This window comes from Antechinus flavipes, chromosome 4, assembly GCF_016432865.1.
Source record: "Antechinus flavipes isolate AdamAnt ecotype Samford, QLD, Australia chromosome 4, AdamAnt_v2, whole genome shotgun sequence".
Lineage (NCBI taxonomy): Eukaryota > Metazoa > Chordata > Mammalia > Dasyuromorphia > Dasyuridae > Antechinus > Antechinus flavipes.
Window position 1 is genome coordinate 337,052,550 of NC_067401.1, and position 20,391 is coordinate 337,072,940.

General features: G+C 32.8%; 1 protein-coding gene across 1 annotated transcript in view; it reads left to right on the top strand.

Annotated features, from left to right (window-relative positions):
- The window catches only part of UST (uronyl 2-sulfotransferase), a 387,714-nt gene that overhangs the window by 142,806 nt on the left and 224,517 nt on the right, over positions 1–20,391 (top strand). The window contains exon 2 of the mRNA XM_051997919.1: positions 10,745–10,788. Within this exon, the coding sequence (XP_051853879.1) occupies positions 10,745–10,788 (44 nt within the window). The remainder of the gene's footprint in view (positions 1–10,744; positions 10,789–20,391) is intronic.

Below are 20,391 nucleotides of genomic sequence, written 5' to 3' on the forward strand. Positions count from 1 at the left end.
CACAAACAATAAACTTGGTCTGGAACCTATTATTGGTCAATCAGTAAAAAATAGTGACTTGGGTTTAAAGTTAAATTGTTCCATTTGAATCACAATGGCCTTTATCAAAGCCTAGTTTTCAGAGCTATATTTCAAAAAATCCTAAATGAAAAACTACATGAGATGAGTTACTTGTCCCAATTTTTAAAAAGTGATAGAATAAATAGCAAAGGAAAAAAATCTAATCCCTAAACTCCAAGATATCTTGCAAAGTATAAGCGACCAAAATTTATATTCCTTTGGACAGAGCACACACACACACAGACCTAGATTCAAGAAGACTATATTCAAATCCTACTAAGGCACTTACTAACTAGGTGCCCCTAGACCAGCCACTTAATTTCTGTCCTCAGTAAATTCTGAGGGATTTACTTTCTTCATCTGTAAAATGGGAATAATTTTTTTCATCTTTTTCAAGTTATCATGAGAATAAAATGAGATAATATTTGTAAAGCTCTTAGCACAGTTCCTGGTACATAATAAGTGTTTATTGCTATGATTTGATCATTTCAGCTGCATCCCACATATTTTGACCCCGTTTAGAGTTTTCTTAGTAAAGATACCAGAATTGTTTGTCATTCCTTCTCCAATAAACAGGAAGTGCTTAATAAATACTTATTTCCTTCTTTCCTTCTTTCCTTTCCACCACCCTGTCCTCGCTTAAATTTTACCTGTCTCACACTGTATTGAAAATTTTTTTGCTGATAATTTTCTACAGATCTATTTCTTTGCAACTGGAAAATAATAAAAATTATTCCATTAAAGACAACTTCACTGGTTTTGAACTAGTTGAATAAAAGTAAGCACTGGCTTGACAGCTGATAAGAATGGCCTTTTTAAAAACCAGTAACAGCTGGACAAACGGTGTTAAAATTGCCTTGAGGGGAAAGAAGGGCTAGAAAATTCCCTTTGGATAACTGTAAAAATCAAACAGGATGAAATAAAAAGTCTGATAGCACTGTTACAACACCTCTTTCTCTCTTTGACACATTATTATCTTAGTTTATACAATACATCCCATAAAAAATCCTGGACCAATTCTATAGTAATTACTACTTTTTAAAAGTTTTGCTTTACATTTTATATAATTGGCACTTAAATGCTTGTTGATTGATTGTTCGTATTTTTAAAAAAAAAAACAACCTTTAATGAGACCATAGAATCAGAATTTGTTGACTATTTTTGTTATGTACTAATTTCAGAGAGTCACAAAATTATAAAATCTGATGGGATTCCATTGTGATTTTCTCTTAATAGTTAACAGTATTAAGAAATGAACAGAATTAATTGAATGAAGATCTCTCATAAGAATGTGGCCTCGACCTATATCCTAATTTTAACTTGTTATTTGTGCTATAGCCAAAAGTCTTAGGTGTTCACTTATCTTAAACACATATCTCCCTCCTGTTCTTTTTGCCACAAGTAACATTAAGTTCCTAATATGGTAAAGATTGTGTCATTGACTAGTATTTTTTGTCTCTGGATAAATTTAACTCTCTGGGTAGATTTCCACTTTAGGATGTAAACCTGGGCTGTCCCAGCCAATGGGAGAAAAGATCAGAAGGGGGTGGGAGCTTCCGGGTTAGGATCTGTATAATCCTGTGTTTGCAGTTTATGCTTTGCACTCCTATATTGACAATATCTTGTCTATTGGGAGTTACTCCTTCTTCTGAGATCATAATAAATCCTTTTTGCTTTTTTACCTTGAGAATCTCTGATTTTAATTTGGATAAGGGTAACTGTCACACACAGAAGTAACAGCAAAGAGACTGAAGAATTGTAAAAGCAAGGCAAAGTGGGACTGTTTCACCTAAGAAATGGTCCCCATGTATTTCTCAAAAGTCCCTGAGGGTTCACATTCCAATACAGTTACTGGTATTCATAAAAACTTACTTTGAGCCTTCTACACATTCTTAAACTCCAGTGTTTAGAAAGTCAGGGCAATTTTACTTTAATATTCACTGAACAACATATGAAGCAAATGGTGCTAGAAATGTGGGGGTCCATGAGGTTAGAAACAAGATACTAATTAGTAATTAGAATTACTAATAAAAGAGAGGATTGTCTATATATGCACAAATTAGTATGAAATGAGATGAGTCTGTGTAGAGGGAAAGATATGACAAAATGTCATCTGCCAAGGAAAGTTCCTTTGAGTGGGCTGGCCTTAATGGAAAAGGTGGCCTTTGAATTGAATTTTAAAGATGTGCAATCAATACATTCTATAATGTATTCTCCTCAAAAATAGTTAAAAGAAAATATAAAAGTTTTGGCACATAAAAGAATAAGCATCAGTTAGCTCAAAAATTCACTCTGGTTGAATCCCTCACCTAATTAATTGACTATGTAACTATGACAAGTCATCTGAACCTCTATTTCTTTATTACTGAAATGACGGAATTGGACTTGGTGATCTTTAAAGTCCTTTCCAATATTGAAGTAAGTTTATACTTCTTATTCATACTTGAAAATATATATTTAGATGATCTTAATGGAAAATGAATGGTATAGCACAAATTATATTATATAATTTGCAACCTCAAAAAACACAGGAGAAAGTCTTTATCAAAATTATAATTGATTCTGGGTTGAGTAATTTATGTTTATTGTCTAGTTACTCTTTTTTTTTTTAGGAATTTTTCTGAATAGGGATGATTTTTAACGTTTAATATTTTTGCTTTTTAATTTATTAGTAAACATTGAAATTTTGTACTATATTTTTGAATTGGCAAGATAGCAAAGGTTCATTATTTTAACTTATTAGAGAATAATTATCTTCTTGAAAATAAAGAAAAAAAATTTTTAAAATAAAAAAATTTAAAAAAAATAAAGAAAAAAGAAAATAAAGAAAATAAAGTAAGGTTTCACAGACAATTTTATCTTAATACCCATTTTTTTGGCTGCATTAATTACAATGAATGGGTATTTTTAAAGACATTTCATTATGGCACATAAACTCCTCATTGTTAAGAAAAGCTAGTGTGTGAGCAATGTTGCCGCTTAGAAAAAAGCAACCCATAGTTCTAGAAAGTGGGAAAAGAGCATAATATTTTTGGCAAGGACAATACAATCCTATGATTCCCAGTGTATACAATGTTGAAATTATGCCTTAGCATAGGCACTGATTTGAGAAAAATGATCAACATACTTTCTTATGGGCATTTTAGAAAAGAATGATTTCCTAATATAATTAGATGGTATAAAATATTTTAATATGTCATTCAATCAAAAGGCATTTATTATGTACAGTTTTCCAAGGATATACAAACAATAATGAAATAATCTTTTCCTAATAGTGTTTACATTCTATCAAAGATGACAATTTTATGAAAAATGTAAGCAAAATTAATATAAGGTAGTTGGGAGGGAAGACATACTCATCTTGGTGGATAGGGCAGGGTAGGTAGGAGAAGGTAGGGAGATCAGGAAAGCCTTCTTATAGGCACCAGAATTGATTCCTAAAGGAAACAATTAATTCTATATACTAAGGAGCAAACACATTCCAATTTTGGACCAAAGCAAAGACATACAGGAAGAAGATGGAGTATTTTGTGTATTTTGTATAAAGAACAATAGGAATTCCAGTTTGTCTGGAATGTAGAGAAAGGGAAGTAGAGTAATACATAATGAGGCAGGAAAGATGGGTTTAAACTTAAATCCTTGGGAATCAGTGAAACATTCTACTTTGCTGAGTAAAAGAGTGATGTGGTCAGCTTTTTTATTAAAGAAAATCACTTTAGCAGCTATAAATTATGGATTAAAAAGAAGGCAATTGCAATTAGTCCAGATTAAAGTTAATGAAGACCTAAAAACTAACAGAGTGACTTTTGAGCAGTGAGAAAGTAATGGACCCAAGACTTGTAGAATTAGAAATTTTATAAGATGTGGCAATTGGTTGTGTATGTAAACTGAAGGAGAGAACAGTCAAGGTTAATTCTGGATCTCTCAATTTGAGCCTCTGAAGAAATAATGGTATCCTCCACAGAAAAAAGAAAAGTTTAGAAGAGAGATGGGTTTGAGGAGGAAATATAATGAGTTCTGTATTTAAAATGTTAAATTGTAGGAAGTATCTGTGGACCATGAAATATCTGGTAGATAATTGGTGGTGCAAGACTGGAAATCGGGAGGGAGGCTAGCTATGATCTCAGATAAACAAACAATGCCAATTATTTGTAATTATGTTTTTAGAGTTATTGAATCATCTAATTTTTTAAAAAGGGATTGTAATTAGTATGAATATTTAAGAAAAGTCTGCTTACTATGGAAGCAAATTCTTTGATAATATATTTTATATTCTTCATAAGGGAAATTAAGTTTTGAGTATTTTTATTCTTTAGGGACTGATTCAAACAAAAGTAAATTCCTTTGTAATCCTGTTAGACTACAAAAACAAAAACAAATAATTCTTCATGGTCCAATGTGGACCATTTTGCTAAATCAGTCCAAGTTTTTGAGGGAAAATATATGCATCTTTAGATATCATTTTAAAAGAAATAGAAATAATAGTAATTATAATATGCAATCATTAATTCTCCTCTTCTTATTCAGTCCTTTGAGTTCTGAAGACTACAGCATATCAAAGAGTTGAGGGAAGCTGCCAGATGAGATTATTGTCTATATAAAACTGACCCATTAGTGGCATTTCCGTGAATTAAACTTAATTTTTTCAGATCTCTTTTCCAAGTTTCCTCTTACAGTAGAGGGACATATTTTGGTCTAGAATATATGAAAATGATCTTTTTTTGTTTTTTAAAAGTCATACTTTTCCTTATCACATTAGTTAGCAATCTGTTTCTTTACCTATTTAGCTCCCCACTTTGACTCAAATATTTATATCATCAGGGTTTTTTTTTTTTTTAGCATATTGTGTAATAATAAGACTGGTACCCTTTCTTGTCTTCATAGGAGGAATCCTCACCACAATTAGAAATTTTGCTTAATCTCTCTTCATGAGAATATCTTTTCTCAAGTCTCTTTCCTTTTCTTCCATTGGTGAGCCTTCTGGAGCCTCCATTTTGTGGGAGGTTGGAGGGTGGTCAGACTTTGTTCGATTCCTGCCTATATCTAACAAACAATAACTTTCATTAAAGGCTTGGTTTTTTCCTTCCTCTCTCTGTCCCTTGCTTCCTTCCTTCATTCCTATACAACCTGAAAAAGAATTCTAATACTGAGTGAGATCAGTGTGTCTTAGGCTGGGAGATTGTCCAGAAAGTTTTCATTCCTTTTTTTTTTTTTGTATGTGCACAAAGAATATGCAGAAAACCTATTTGTTGATTCTTTTTTCAATCTGAAAAGTGATTTCACCTTTTTTATACAGGCACTATGATTAGTTAAAAAGAAAATAGTAAGATGATGAGCAGAGGTCACTTTTTTACTCTTAATATTTGTAAAATATTGGAGAATCAAATAGAATTGAGTGGATTAAAGTTCCCCAAGTCTTCATATACTCTTTGCATGGTGACGTCTGAAAATTATTCTTAAGAAAAAAGGCTAGGAAACCTAGAGCTTCTGGATAAAAGATATGGATTTAAGGGGAAAGAACTATCCCATTTTCTGCAAAACCCCCAAGAATCAAGAGATGATCACTTAGTAAAATTCCAATAAAGCCATAAATGAGATAGACTAGTGAACTAGCCTCTCCCCTTCTTTTCATCATTTCCTTGGAGATTGCACTGAGGGGACAGATTTAATGTACTTCCAGTTCTCTTGAAATTCTTTAGAATTTTTATTAAACTAGCTCATTCATTGGTAGAGCACACATGAGTCATTCTGATGGAGTCAGGGCATAATTAAGATGAGATCTTTTGTTTCACTTTTTTTTAATCAGAAAGGAGGATTTATTTTCATAAAATGATAACAGGCAACATTTACACCACAATTTACATACATTATTCCTTTGATTCTAATAGCAATCCAATAAAGAATGTGCTATAATTATTATTCCCTTTAACAAATGAGGAAACTGATATTCAGAGAAGTTACTTGACTCATGCCATGCCATATAACTATAACTAAAGTATTAGAATCTCTTAACTAGCTTATTTTGTATGACTCAAACCAGCATCATCCATCATTTGAACTTTTGACAATGGCTTGAATTTTGTATTCATAATAATCATAAAAGAAGATTTAATTTGGTTGTTCTGGGGTAGTGTCCTTTTGGTTTCTCCCTTTGTCAGCCATGCAAATAGGTGGCATAATCACAAGTACCTGAGTTCAAATGCACCTTCAGACACTAGCTGCAAAATGGGAGTAATAATAGCTAACACTATATCTCAGCGTTGTGATGTGTGCTCATGGAGATTATAATCTTTCTATCATAGAAAAAGAGTGCTTTAAGTGACAGTCTTTAAAAAAAAAAGCTGGAAGTCACCTCTCCTTACTCCACATGGCCCACAAAGTAGATGGCTTCCTGGCTCAAGAAATACTCCTTTTTGGTACTGTTCCACTGTACCAGAGGAAAACCAGTAAATCTCTGGTTTCTCTAGACTTTAGCAGAGGGTCATACACATGGAAGATGAGTTGTGTGTAGTGATGGCCACATGGGTGAAATCACGGATTTTTTGGAAACATATGTGGTTCATGTGGTTCATTGACAATCTACATATTTTTGGTGAAGCTTAGCAGAGTAATAAAAGATTTTGTCTCAAGCAATTTCCCCTTTATAGGTTTATTTTCTCAAATATAAAATGGGTGGATTGGGTCAGAGCAGAGGGCCTGAATCTGGGACTATGAATCATTTTTTAATATGCTGTTAATTTTATTTCAATATAATTTGGTTTTCTTTGTAATCCCATTATTTATTTCATGTATTCAAAAACTTTATGAATAGGGAGTCCATAGGCTTCACCAGAGTGCCAAAAAGATCCATGATCCAAAAATGTTTAAGATGTTTATGACTAAGTGATTGTTTCTAGATATTTCTGTGATTCCCCTACTAGGTCGGTTAAGTACAGCATATAAGATGATGTCATGACAGATGATCTATGTTCTGCCCTGTTCTTTTGGCAGAAAGAATTGCTGAGGTTTTTTTGAGCATTCTCTCTCTGTCAGAGCTCCTGTAATCTGTGTATTTTCTGAAAATAAAAAGACATGACTTGTCTAAGGACCTTCTGAACTCTCTTGAATGAACTGAAAGCTCCCTTTGTTAATTGTTTTCCATGTGGCACAGTACTAGACAGCTTTCAATCTTGTGAAACACCCTGGGCAGTCATGAGTCAGGGAAGACAAGGGCACTCAAACAATGACATTGGGCCCTTAGAACCAACTTGTAAGGCACTATTGTTGGTGCAATTAGCATGAAACACTAACCTTATAGATAACCTTTTTAAGTCATTGTTCTTCAGTCCTTTTAGTCCTTTTAACTCATTTAGAGTTTTCTTAGAAAGGATACTAAAGTGGTTTGCCATTTCCTTTTCTAGCACATTTGACAAATGAGGAAACTGAGGCAAAGAGGATTAGATGATTTTTCAAGGGTCACATAGAGGAAGAAAAATCTTCCTGACTGTAGGCCTGGTGCTCCATTCACTATACCACCTCAGTGTTCCTTTAAGGCATTGGTACTAAATTCCTTTAAAACCATTCTATTTTTAAAAGAGAGAAGTAATCTGGCACTGTGAATGAAGAGTTGACTTTAGAATCAGGTTGGAGTATCTTAATAGCAGCTTTAATCCTTTGTAGACTAATTAACTACTCAATGCTAAAGGCAATTCTCTAATATGATAAATTTCAGAAAATGTGCTCAGGTGCATTGATAAAAAGTTTTCTCACTGGGAGATCTCAGTTAGATGGCACAATGGATATCATGCTGGGCCTGGGGTCGGGAAGACTTTGCAGAAATCCAGTATCAAACACATAGTAAGTGTGTAATTACAAGCAAGTCATGTAACCACTACCTATCCCAGTTTCTTCATCTGTAAAATGATGCCCAATGATAGCACCTACTTCCCACAGTTGTGAAGATTACATGGATTAATAATTTCAGTCATTTTTCAGTTGTGTCTGACTCTTTATGACCCCAGTTGGGTTTTTCTTGGAAGATACTGGACTGGTTTTGCCATTTCATTTTCTAGCTCATTTTACAGATGAAGGAACTGAGGTAAACAGGATTAAGTGACTTGCCCAGAGTCACATAGCTGGAAAATGACTGAGGCCATATTTGAACTCAGGAAGACAAATCTCCCTGACTACAAGCCTGACACTCCATGCATTATGATGCCACTTAGCTGCCCCAAGGTAAAGATATCAAAGCAAATCTAAATTTCTATTTAGATAAAAAAATCACCCTTTTTGGTACATAGTAGTCTCTTAATAGAAGCTTGCCCCCTTCCTCTTCTATTCTGAGATCATAGATTCAGATGTACTTAGTTTAGCTTCCATCTTCAAATCATCTGTAAACTCAGATTATAAATATATAACATCCCTTATTTAAAAAAAAAAGGAGTGTTATATAATAGGAAAAAAACAAATAAAATTTCATCTTTCACTCAAGAGAATGTGGGATAGTAGAAAAAGTATGGAATCTGAGTTTTCAATTCTTAGATTTGAATTTCAGTTCACTATGTCTATGAGCAATCCATTTCAACACTTGTGATCTCAGTTTTCCTAAAACCAGTGAATGAGTTTAGATAATTGCTAAAGCCTTTTGCAACCTTAAATCTTACAAGACTTTGTTAGATTGATAAGGAAATGGAAATATTTGTATTTGTATTTGTATCCAAATAAAAAGTGAAAGTGATTAGACAAGGTAATGAATAAGTATAAAACAAAAAAGGACCTGAAATCCTTGTTACTAATGTTTGTCTACCTTCCCTCTCCTAAATAAAACTGAACTAATGAAGCTTCTTTCTTTGTATTCCAACTTCTTAATACAAAGAAAGAAGCCTTTTTCCTCTCCTTTTTCCTCTTCTGGCAAAAGCTGACTCCTACCGAGGATTGAGTAATTGCTTCTTATTCCTCAATTGTCTTCTCTGCACATTCATTTACATGTTCAATATTACTTTACATTAGATTATTTTATGTAGTGTTCTATTATACCATACTGTATTATATTATATCATATTACATCATTAGTGTTTATAGCTTTGAGATGTACTTAGATTAGTTTCCATCTTCAAATCATTGGTAAACTTAGATCATAAATATATAGCATTCCTTATAAAAAGGCAGTATTATATAATCAATAGCTCTCTGTCTTCTAGCCCTTACTCTGAGTAGCAGTGTATGACTGTCAGAAAATCACCTTCTCACTCTAAGCCTCAGCTTCCTCTTGTATACAAAGCTCAGGGTTGAACTAAATTACAGGGTCATAGCTCCAGAACAGGAAAGGATCTCATCATTTAGTCTAATCTGCTCATTTTATAGAAAAGGAAACTGAAAAGCAGAAAGATTTGGTGACCTGCTGTCAGAAGTGGGATTTACACATAGATTTTTTACCTCCAGAAACAGTACTTTTCCATAATGTTTCTCTGAGCTTTGAAATGCATTGAGTCTACTTGCTTCAGTTCACATCTTACTACATCAAATTTGTAGTGCCCAGAATCATAGATTTAAAGCTATAAATAACCTTAGTCACAATTATAACCCCTTCTTTAAAGCACTAATTAAGCTAGGAAATTTCACATAAAATATATTTCTAAGTGATATTTTCACTTTAGAGCACTGTCACAAATGACTAATAATATTCTGGAATAATCTAGTCTTTTGCAATAATAAGTAATAACTCCAAATTATGAGAACAACTTCTCAGAGTGAAAGCAAACAGAACTTTTCTCTGTAATGAAGAGAGAAAATTTCAGGGACAAAGGAGTGAATTCATCAATTCCTTAACTGATGGGGAGAAATGGTGGTGATTTGAAAGGAATTGATGTGAAAGGAAAGGTGACCTTAAACAATAGGAAATCTGCTAATGAAATTTCTTTTGGTTTCTTCTTTAAAAGGCTTCTAACCTAATATTGCAATTCATTGTTCATGGTCTAACATCTATACTATAGGAGTTTAACATAAACTCTGCTTTTTATATGTAACATATTTATAAGCCATTAAAACTATAAGTCAAGTAATATAATGTGAACCAAAATTCTTTCTGATGAATGTAGCTGTTAATTAATTCATTTTACATTTTTTACTAAAAATAAATTACTTTAAACTAGTAGTTTTCTTTTAATTAACAATATTAAAGTATATGCATATTTTGCTATGGACAAGGAATTTCAAATTCTTTCAGCCTCAATTTCCTCTTCTGGAATCATTGACTTTCTAACAAGGTCATCGTGACAAAATCTCTATATAACCAATAGAGCAGTTTTATAATTATGAATTATTGCTATAATAACCAAAAAAATTGTCCATTGATGGTCAACTTTCTTGTAATTAACTGATCTAGCATGCTGGTCCTCAGCAGGTAATAAATCCATTACTAGGCAAAGGACAACAGACAAATAGTCTGTCTGGTACTTAACATGGCTTCTGGAACATAGTAGGTCCTTAATAATTATTTATTGACCAAATGGGCATATATCTTTCTAGCTTTGCAGTTCTGATTATAATTTATAGTATAAAATCTCTTAGAACTTTGAGAATTTGGGTTAAGTTCAGTTCCACAGTGAGGCACTAGATTAGGATATCAATCACTGATGTAATTAGTATAATTATTATAAGTAAATAACAATTCTTCTCTCATTTCCAACTTTCCTTTTTTCCCTAGGTAATTCCACTTATTTGGATGACCACGGACCATTCCCTAGCAAGGTAAGGTGTTTATGGAGAGTATGAAAATCTAACTTTGTTCTTTGATGTGCATGAACATGTATTCATTGTCTCAGAAAATGTCATTTAGCTTGTTTTCAAGCTAAAACAAATCAATGTAAAGATTTTTTCCTTTTTTATATTTTTTTCACAGAACAAAAGTTAAGGGTAGAAAAGTATTCTTTTGATTATCTTTTGTTTATTGTCATTTTGGGGAAATAAACACTTATCTGGTAATCATAATAATAAATTGGGGGGAAAAAGGGTTTTTAAATTGCAGATTGAGAATACTAAACTGATTGGGTATATTTTATGGCTTCTTATAAGCTAACTTCTAATCTTATTGCTTCTTTTCCATTTATAAGGCTCTGCTTTTGTTTTACCTTTGTGTTGAACAAGGGTGTAATTTGGTATACCAGAATCAATCTTTTGGACCAGATCAATATCACTGTGATTCTTTCCTCTAAATTTTTAAAACATGAAAATTGATGTCTGTGCTATATGAGCAACAAACTATAAATACCAATGTATATGAGCAGTTCAATGTTAGAATTCAATTTTACAAAAATCATTAAATACATGTTCTGTGAAGGACACCATGAAAAGAGCTGGAGGAGGTACAAGATAATAGATATCTGTCAGAGTCCCACAATTTCTGACACCAACATGTCAGAGAATATAGAGAAAAATTTAGAACATATTTTTTAAAGCTCAACTTATGAAAAAAATCATCATTGCCCAACCCTTTAATGTTTTCATTGCTTAAGACAGTAAGGAGCATATAGAACACATAAAGACTTTCCCCAAGGATAAAGCAAACACATGAGAAGATAAAAATAGATATACAGGGAAGTTCACCCATGTAACCAGACACCTAATAACTGCACTACTCTGCCATAATCAAATTTTACCTGTTATTTTTTCCCTCTTTCTCTCCTATCAACATACTTAACTTTATAGCCATAATAGGAGATAGGAACTAAAACTGTGGTATAGGTGCTATAAGTGATCTCATTGGTATGAGGATTCCCAGATGAGAAAACCCACTCAGGTTCACATTTTCTCTGCAACTTATAACCTTAGAGAGGTGCCTAAAGTGTTTAAATGATTTACCCTCATTCGTTAACCTTATTATCAGAGGCTAAAATTGAACCCAAGTCTTCTTGGTTGTAAGATTAGCTGTCTATTCATTACATCACTGCCTCTCTACAAGCAAAATATAATTCACTTTAGGAAGATTGGCTCAGATATTTGGGCTCTCCTTGCTTTTATATATTACTTATAGACAACCTTAAAATTGGAATGAAGTAAATATTCTCACTTAGATTAGGCCAGGTTATAAGGAGCACTATTGCCTTTCCATTTTTAGGCAGTAATTGTCAAATAATAATAACAATAAAACAACAATAAAAATATTTATACAGTGCTTAAAAGTTTACAAAGAACTCATAGAGCTTGCAGTGCAGTAAGGTTATGACTGCTGCAAAATAATTCAATTATATGAAGTGTTTATGTAAATGTATGTATATAATGAATATATGAGAATGATAAGTACATATAATAAATATATGAGAAATAGATCATGATGTTATTACAGTAGACAGGAGAGAAATGATAGAGAGATGTAATGATCATGCAATCCACAGAACTTAGAAAGTGATGGAATATTTTAGCAATGTTAAAGATGGCAAAGTAGTGTATAATCACAAAATTTCAAACATGGGAGACAAGATGAATGGTTTTAACAGTAATAAAAGTGGTGGTGAAGCCAGAATATGAAGAAACAGGTTTGGAGAGAAAGGTTCACTTTGATGTTGGTAATCTGTTCAGATGGAGATGTCCTATAGTCCATTGGAAATATGTCTCAGATCAAATATTTGATCAGCACTGGGATTAAGAGATTTAGGAATCATTTGTGGAGATTATGGCCACAGTCAGGGTAATGAGAGTGTCAGTATAGGAAATGTACAGAAACATTAGGAGAGAAAGAAAAACAGGACATTGAGGAACATCTACTTTCAGAGTTAGGATGGGGACTGAGAAAATAACATTGAATTTGTCATTAAGAAAATCTTAAGTAAACTTTTGTGTGAACATTTTCAGAAGTGTTGGGGATGTAAAGGAATGAGAAAAGAGAAGATGATAAATGAAAAAAGCTTCAAGAATTAATCTTCTTTCCTACAAATCTAACTATGAAGAAAAGAAAAGGAAAACAAGACTATTAGAAGAGATGGTAGAATCTTCAAGGGGATGCTTCATTAGGATATTAGATATTTGAACAGGTCTAGAAGAGTATTGGAAGTATCTAAGATAGAAAGAAAAATTTAAGAGGCCTGAGAGAAAGTAGTTAATTGTTGAAATGAGATCTTGGGAGAAATGGAAAGAGATATTACTGTTACTACAATTATTAATATTGATGATGATGATGATGATAACACCTATCATCCATATAATGTTTTAAGATTTCCAAAATGTTTGGCATATTAATTCAGTCAATTCTAAAAATAATAATAATAATAACCATATGAATTAGGAGAATTTTTTAAGATCCCCATTCACTAATGAGGAAACTAAAGCTCAGAGAGGTTAAGTGGCATAAAGGTCACATAAATAACACGATACTGAATCAAGATTTGGAGACAGATTTCCTTGAATCCACTGTGCATAGAGGAATTAGCTTTACAGAGGGGAGAGGTTAATTCTTTATCTGAAACAGAATGGAAGAAAAATATGATGATCCTGAACAGTTCTAAGACATGGAGGTAGGGAATTGAAAGCATCATCAGATGCTTATCTTTAGAAGCAAGAGAATTTTATAGGTTGTGAAAGTGAGCTTTGTAACAGTATTTATGGAAATGAGATATAGCATCAAGCAGCATTGAGGATCTAATGGAGGTCACAGGAAAATACTATAATAAACCAGACAGAGAACTCAAAGAAAAAATTTTAAATAGTCCTTGAGCTCTTGGAGTTTACATTTTAATAGAAAGATAGCTATACACATAAGGATTCCTAATAAAAGCTATGATATGAAAATGTAATATATCAATATGGCTGTTCAAAGAAATTTACCAAAAAAAATTATCTCAAAGCATGTTTAAGATTATTCATAACAGTTTTCTGTGCTTCAGAGTAATTAAAAAGTAGTAGTGAAGTATTCATACAAATTCTTATAAATGATATTATTTTGATATAAATAAAACAGGTTTCCATTTTCTCTTTCTTTTGTTAGCCCTGTGGTATCTATAAACAATGACAAGGTTAACCAGTTTCCTCTGTTTTGCTTGTCAAAAATACTCTATCTTTCAAAGACAAAAGTCCTATGCTTAAATCTTCAACCACAGTAGAGCCAAAATGGCAGAATAGATGAGGCTCTCTGTGATCCTCTCTGAGCTTCCCTGAGATTAACAGCAGATTAAGCCTCTAAACTGGTTTGAGAATGAAGGAATCCACAAAAATTTGTAGTACAATAAATTTTCAGAAGATACTTTGAAAGAATTTCAGGAAAGGTGTGTTTCAATTGGACAGGGAGAGAGGCTGCAGAGCCCAGACTATAGCTTAGGGAGCCTGGGCATTGTGGCTGCCTACTGGAGAATCTATCCCGAGGCTCTTAGGCTACTCTGTCCTGGTTGCAAGCTGGTGGTTAAGCAGATTTGCTGTATGACATCCAAAAGCAAATACAAAAGGCAAATTGTAAGCCACTAAGTCCTGGAAGAACCAGGATTAGCCTCGCTTACCCAGCCCCAGAAGTCAGTTGGCAGAACTGCCCTAGGGCAAACTAAAGCAACTGTTGCCCCTTTATCTTAAGAACAGACCTCAATCTTTTAAAAAAATTAGCAAAAAAAGCAAAAAGAACTCTGACCATAGACAGCTTCAATGAAGAAAGAGAAGAACAAACCTGAAACCCTGAGGATTCTAAAAGCAAATCAACACCAGATGACGCCCCAGAGGGTGATATAAGTTGGTTCCCATTTCACAAGGCTCTCTTGGAAGAATTCAAAAAGGATCTTAAAAGAGTTAAAAGGAAATTGGGGAAAGCAAATGAGTTCTTTGCAAGAGGATATGAAAAAGGGAAATTAGAAATTATCTGAAGAAAACTCCTTAAAAAATAGATGTGATGAAATGGAAAATACATATAACTCCTTACAAAATACATATTAAAAAAAAAACAATTCATTGAAAAATGGGGGAGGGGGAAGGGAGAAGGAGGAGTGCAATGAGTAAAACACTTCATATAAAAGCTAAATTGGCCAAATGCAAAAGAAGGTAAAAAAAGCTAACTGAAGAAACTAATTCACGAAAAATTAGAATTGAACAAATGGAAGTGAATGAATCAATGAGACTTCAAGAATCAGTCAATCAAAACCGAAAAGAAAAAAGAAAAAATAGAAGAAAGTGTAAAATACCTCACTGGAAAAACAACTGACCTGGAAAATAGATCCAAGAGAGACTATTTAAAAATTATTAGACTTCCTGAACACCAGGATGAAAAAAAGAGCCTAGACATCTTTCAGGAAATCATCAAGGAAAACTAAAACCAGAAGATAAAATAGTTATTGAAAGAATTCATTCATCTCCTGAAAGAGACCCCAAAATGAAAACTCCAAGAAACACTGTAGCTAAATTTCAGAATTATCAAACCTTCAACCACATTACAGCTATGCTTTGAGTAGAGGGAGACTTAAGCAATAATATTCTAAATAGGAGAAGGCATAATAAGAATGAATTCTGGTTCATTTATAACTAGGAGTAAGAAGAAAGTGAAGCTAACTGAAAAGGAAAAGAAGAAATTAGCCACTGGGAAAGAGCTCTTCTGGAGCAGGTACTGGGACTATAGCTACAATAATCTCATGACCCAGAACCTTGAAAATATATTTCTTTATTCCAAACAGATCCTAGGACTCTAATCTGCTAAGCTAACTCAGAATCAGCTCTGAAACTAATTTATATTAAAATATAATTTAAGTAGTCTTTAATCTACAGGAACAACTTGGGGGAAGATATCATGGCAGCACTGAACACCTAGAAGAGAACAAAGAGGATGGTGGAAGAAGGGATTAATTTTAGGTTTTTTTATTAGTATAGTCACATAATTATATATTTTTCTTGTTGCCAACATCACTGGTACCATTTTCCAATTGATATACCACCTGAAATGAAGCATGTGCTTCCTCAGCCCTCTCAATACTCAATAATATGGCTGCTAAGCAAATGCAGAAATAGCTACAAAAAAACTTAGCCAAATAAGGAAATAAGGAAACTCCTTCCTACAGTTTAAATCAGTATCTTTTCCACAAGTTAAAGCCTTAGGGTTTTATGTGTAACACTGAAGGTTGCATGATTTGTCCAGGATCATATAGGCAGTATATGTTAGAAATAAGACGTGAAACCAGTTTTTTCCTGGCTTCTAAACCAGCTCTCTATTTATCATGTCAAGCTGCATGTTGAGCAGGGGTGGATAACTTTTATATAAATAAAATAAATAGAAGGTAATTGGATGGGAAAGACACAAGTATCTGAGGGGATCAGGAAAGAGAGGTATGATAGTGTGAATTTTGAAAGGAAAAGAATGTTGAAAGTATCAAATATTGTATTATCTATATGCAAGAAAATCAACATTACTTGATCTATGGCTTCATTTTCCTCCTAAAGTAGAATTTTGACTTATGAAGACTTTAAAAATGGAATTATGGAGCCAAAATAGAGAAGTATTTAAGTTCATAATGATGATGGATAATGACAAAAATATGTTGAAAAAATTAAATGACTTATGACTTTAGCATAATTACACCAACTTTCTAGAATGTATTATCTTTGTAGTATCTGGAGCCTATTAGGAATAAAAGCATACAAGGAGCCTTAGGGAGTTTCTTATTTATGAGTATAAACTGCAACATTCTTACTAACTCTAAATTAAATAATTGGAAGTATCGTATTAAAAGATGTTAGGGAACTATTTACTGTTAAGAATTTAAAATTATTTTAGTATGTGCAGTCCATTTATTTTAAAATATTGTAGTGTTCTCTTCTTTTATATCATATGATGGTTCTCTCTGGGAGCAGGTTTCTTGGGGAGGTTTTTTGGAAGCAGCCTTTCAGTTGATAGTAATAATCACTCCAAACGCAGCCAGGTGATAAAAGTACAGTTTTTTATTGTCTCTTCCAAAACCTTATCTCCTTCACTTGGGGCTCAGCTAGTTTTCTGGAGGCCTCAGCTTTCCTTGGTTCTGAAAGCTCTTGTTGCTAGTCTTTTTGCCTCTATGCCAAATGTCTCCAGCCAGCACCAAGGTGAAAGTTGGAATGAATCTGTCTTGCCTCCAAGAGAGGGCTTCTCTCTGAACTGCCCTGATTGGCTCACTGAAGCTCTATTTATGCTGGGTGTAAAAGGTTGACTCCTCCTCTGAGGGAGGGATTAAGGAAGGTGTGAATTCACAAAGGTACAAAGTTAATTTTGTGAATCTCCCATACTTGTGAATTCCAGTGAGTACTTAAATACATTAGTGAGTTAGAGAATTTGCTAAGTACCATGCTAAATTTGATAATTATTGTCTCTATCAACTCTAATGAGTTAACGCTTTGTAAGGATTCCAACAGAATATGTTGTGGAGTTTTTTAAAAGAGATAAAAAGTAGAAGTAGGGATAGATTTATGTTCATTATAAAAAATAAATAAGGCTTTCCTTAAGATAATCAAGCACTGAGTCAATGATAGGTGTGGTTTATAAAAGCATAATCTTATTTAAAATAAATTTGACAACCCAATAAGGAAAGAAGATCAAACATTGACAATAATGGAAAAAGTGAAAAATAATGGAGAAGGAAATGAGAAGATAGTGTTTCTCCCTTAAAGCCACAGCCAAAATATATAAGTAACAATGTTAAGCCTAAGTAAGCAACATCATAACCAGGGAACTTTAAGTGTCATAAGGTGATACAATAGCTATTTTACTTGTCCTCTTCCCATTCCCTTGTAGACTCTGCTTCCTTTACCTCCATCCCATAAAAAAAATCTACTTAATAATTTGCCCATTAATCAATGAGCATGTTATTTAGTACTTAAGCATTTATTAAGTACCTATCATGTGTAAAACACAATGCTTGGCATTTTAAAAACAAACAAACAAAACAAAGGAAAATAGTCCCTGACCTCAAAAAATTTACATTTAATTGGGGAGATATTATTTGTTTAAATTAACAAAAATCTATTTTCTCTCCTACCTACCCACTACCTCATTGGGAAAAACAGAAAACAAATTTCATATTTATTAAAATATGAAGAGACAAGCAAAATAAATTCTCTGATTTGCCAAGTTAAATATGTATGTATGTATATATGTATTAGTCTTATTCTATCCTCTGAATCCTGTATTCCCTATCAGGAGATAGATAGTATGCCTCATCATCCGTCATTTGGAAACATGAGTGGTCATTATATTGATCATAGGTTTTACAGTTTTCAAAGTTCTTTCTCTTATCTAGTTGAACATTTTTTTTGAACATTAGATTCATTAGATTTTAAGTTCCTCAATAAATTGTGAGCTCATTGATGGCAGTGAATAAGTTTTGCCTCTCTTTATATCCTCAGTGCTTAGCCTAGTGCCTAGCACAGAGCAATTGCTTATTTAATGGTAGACATTGAAGGTGGGGGGAAGTTACCTGATAACTTTATCATTTATTTTAAAGGAATAGAAAGTTGTACATAATAGAATTGAAGTTTTATTTTTCATTTTTAATTCTACTATAGAATGTTTGTTTATTTCATAAATTAAAAATAAAATAAGTATTCAAAAATTTGATTTACTTATTTTTATTCACTGACATTTCTGGTTCTAGTAATTTAATTCTTCATATATTTAGGAAAGTCTTCAAAATTGTTTGTTATTACTATGGTTAATTAACTTTATAGTTTTTCTAATTTTTAAACCAACCATCAATGACTAGCATAAATTCAACCTAGCTATGGTATATGAACTTTGAGATATATTTTATAAGCCTCTCTGCTAATATTTTATTTAACATTTTTGCATTGATTTTTATTAGGAATAGTGGCTTATGGTTTTGACTTTCCTTGGTTTGTGTATATATTCAATGCTAGTATCAGATGCTCTATCTAAAAGATGACAGTTTTTGTTTGTGTTTTGCTGAGATAATTGGAGTTAAGTGGCTTGCCCAGGATCACACAGCTAGGAAGTATTAAGTGTCTGAGACCACATTTGAACTCAAATCCTCCTGACTTCAAGGCTGGTGCTCTATCCACTGTGCCACCTAGCTACCTCAAGATGATAGTTTTATATAATGAGATAAAAAAACAAATTGTATCAAAACAATGAAAACATTCCTGGGTCATGGGGAAATGAATGGAATTGAAGGGGAGAATAGCAGTTTTAAATTATGGTATATAAGTATAACAGAAATACTATTGTGCTATAAGGAATGATGAAATGATTTCAAAGAGTTATAAAAAAAAAAAAGTATATGAACTGATCTACAATGAAGAAAGCAGAACCAGAAGAGTAATTTATGTTATAATCAATATTATAAATATAATTTTATGATTTCATTGGTATGGGGAGTCTCTAGATAATGAAATTCCATCTACCAAGATGAAGATAACAAAAATCAGATAGAGTGAAGTATTTTTCACTTATTCTGATTCTAATATTTTCATTAAATTTCATTAAATAAAAAAAATATTTTATTTTCAATAAATTTCATTAAATTTCAGCTTGGAAAGGAATTTAAAAATCATCTGTTCTAGCCTCTTACTCACAAGAGGAACCATCTTTAGCTTTTAATTAAAGAATTAGAGTGACGTGGCATTTATTGGATTGTGTAATTGGAAGGGACATCAGAAGTCATCTCATTGAATCTCTATATAAAGCATGGATTGCAGCAAATGGTCACTGAAACCCCTCCAATCACAAGGAATGGATCTAACTATTAGAAAAAATTTTTTCTGACATCAGATCAAAATCTGTCTCCCATGAGTACTATTTAGGTCTTCCCTCTGAAGTATAATAATTCAATTCCTCTACATGCCTTATGTTTTAGTAGTTAAAGGACTTGTGAAAAAAAATTCATTGTCTTATAGCCAGCCTGGAAATGCATCTCTGAGCTTAGTGAAACTGATCCTTAGATGATAGGCATGAGTTCTATTGACAAATTTATACTCAGAAGAATCTCTCCACCTTGGCTGGAACTGCTGGAGCTTGCACTATGATGGTATAGATCTTGCATGTGTCACTCCCATAATATGAAGAGGGAGAGGTCAGCATGAGATTTTAGTGGAGTCTTTTAAATATTTAAGGTATATATTCCCCCTGCCAAGGCTTCTCTTCTCCAAGGTAATCATCCAATATTCATATGGCATCACTTTAAATGATCTTATCTTCCTGGCTAGATTCTACTGTGTCAAAATTTTACATGAAATGTTTATGTCATTAATTACTCAGTTCTAGTCAGGAGCGAGGCACAATACACTATATTTATTGTAAAAACAGGTGTAAATATCTAGGTATAGTGTTGGACAAGGCCCATGGAAGTTGTTTGATTGGAGTTGTCCATGCTTACAAGGGATTGTGACTCCCTTTAGGTAGAGACAAGTAGG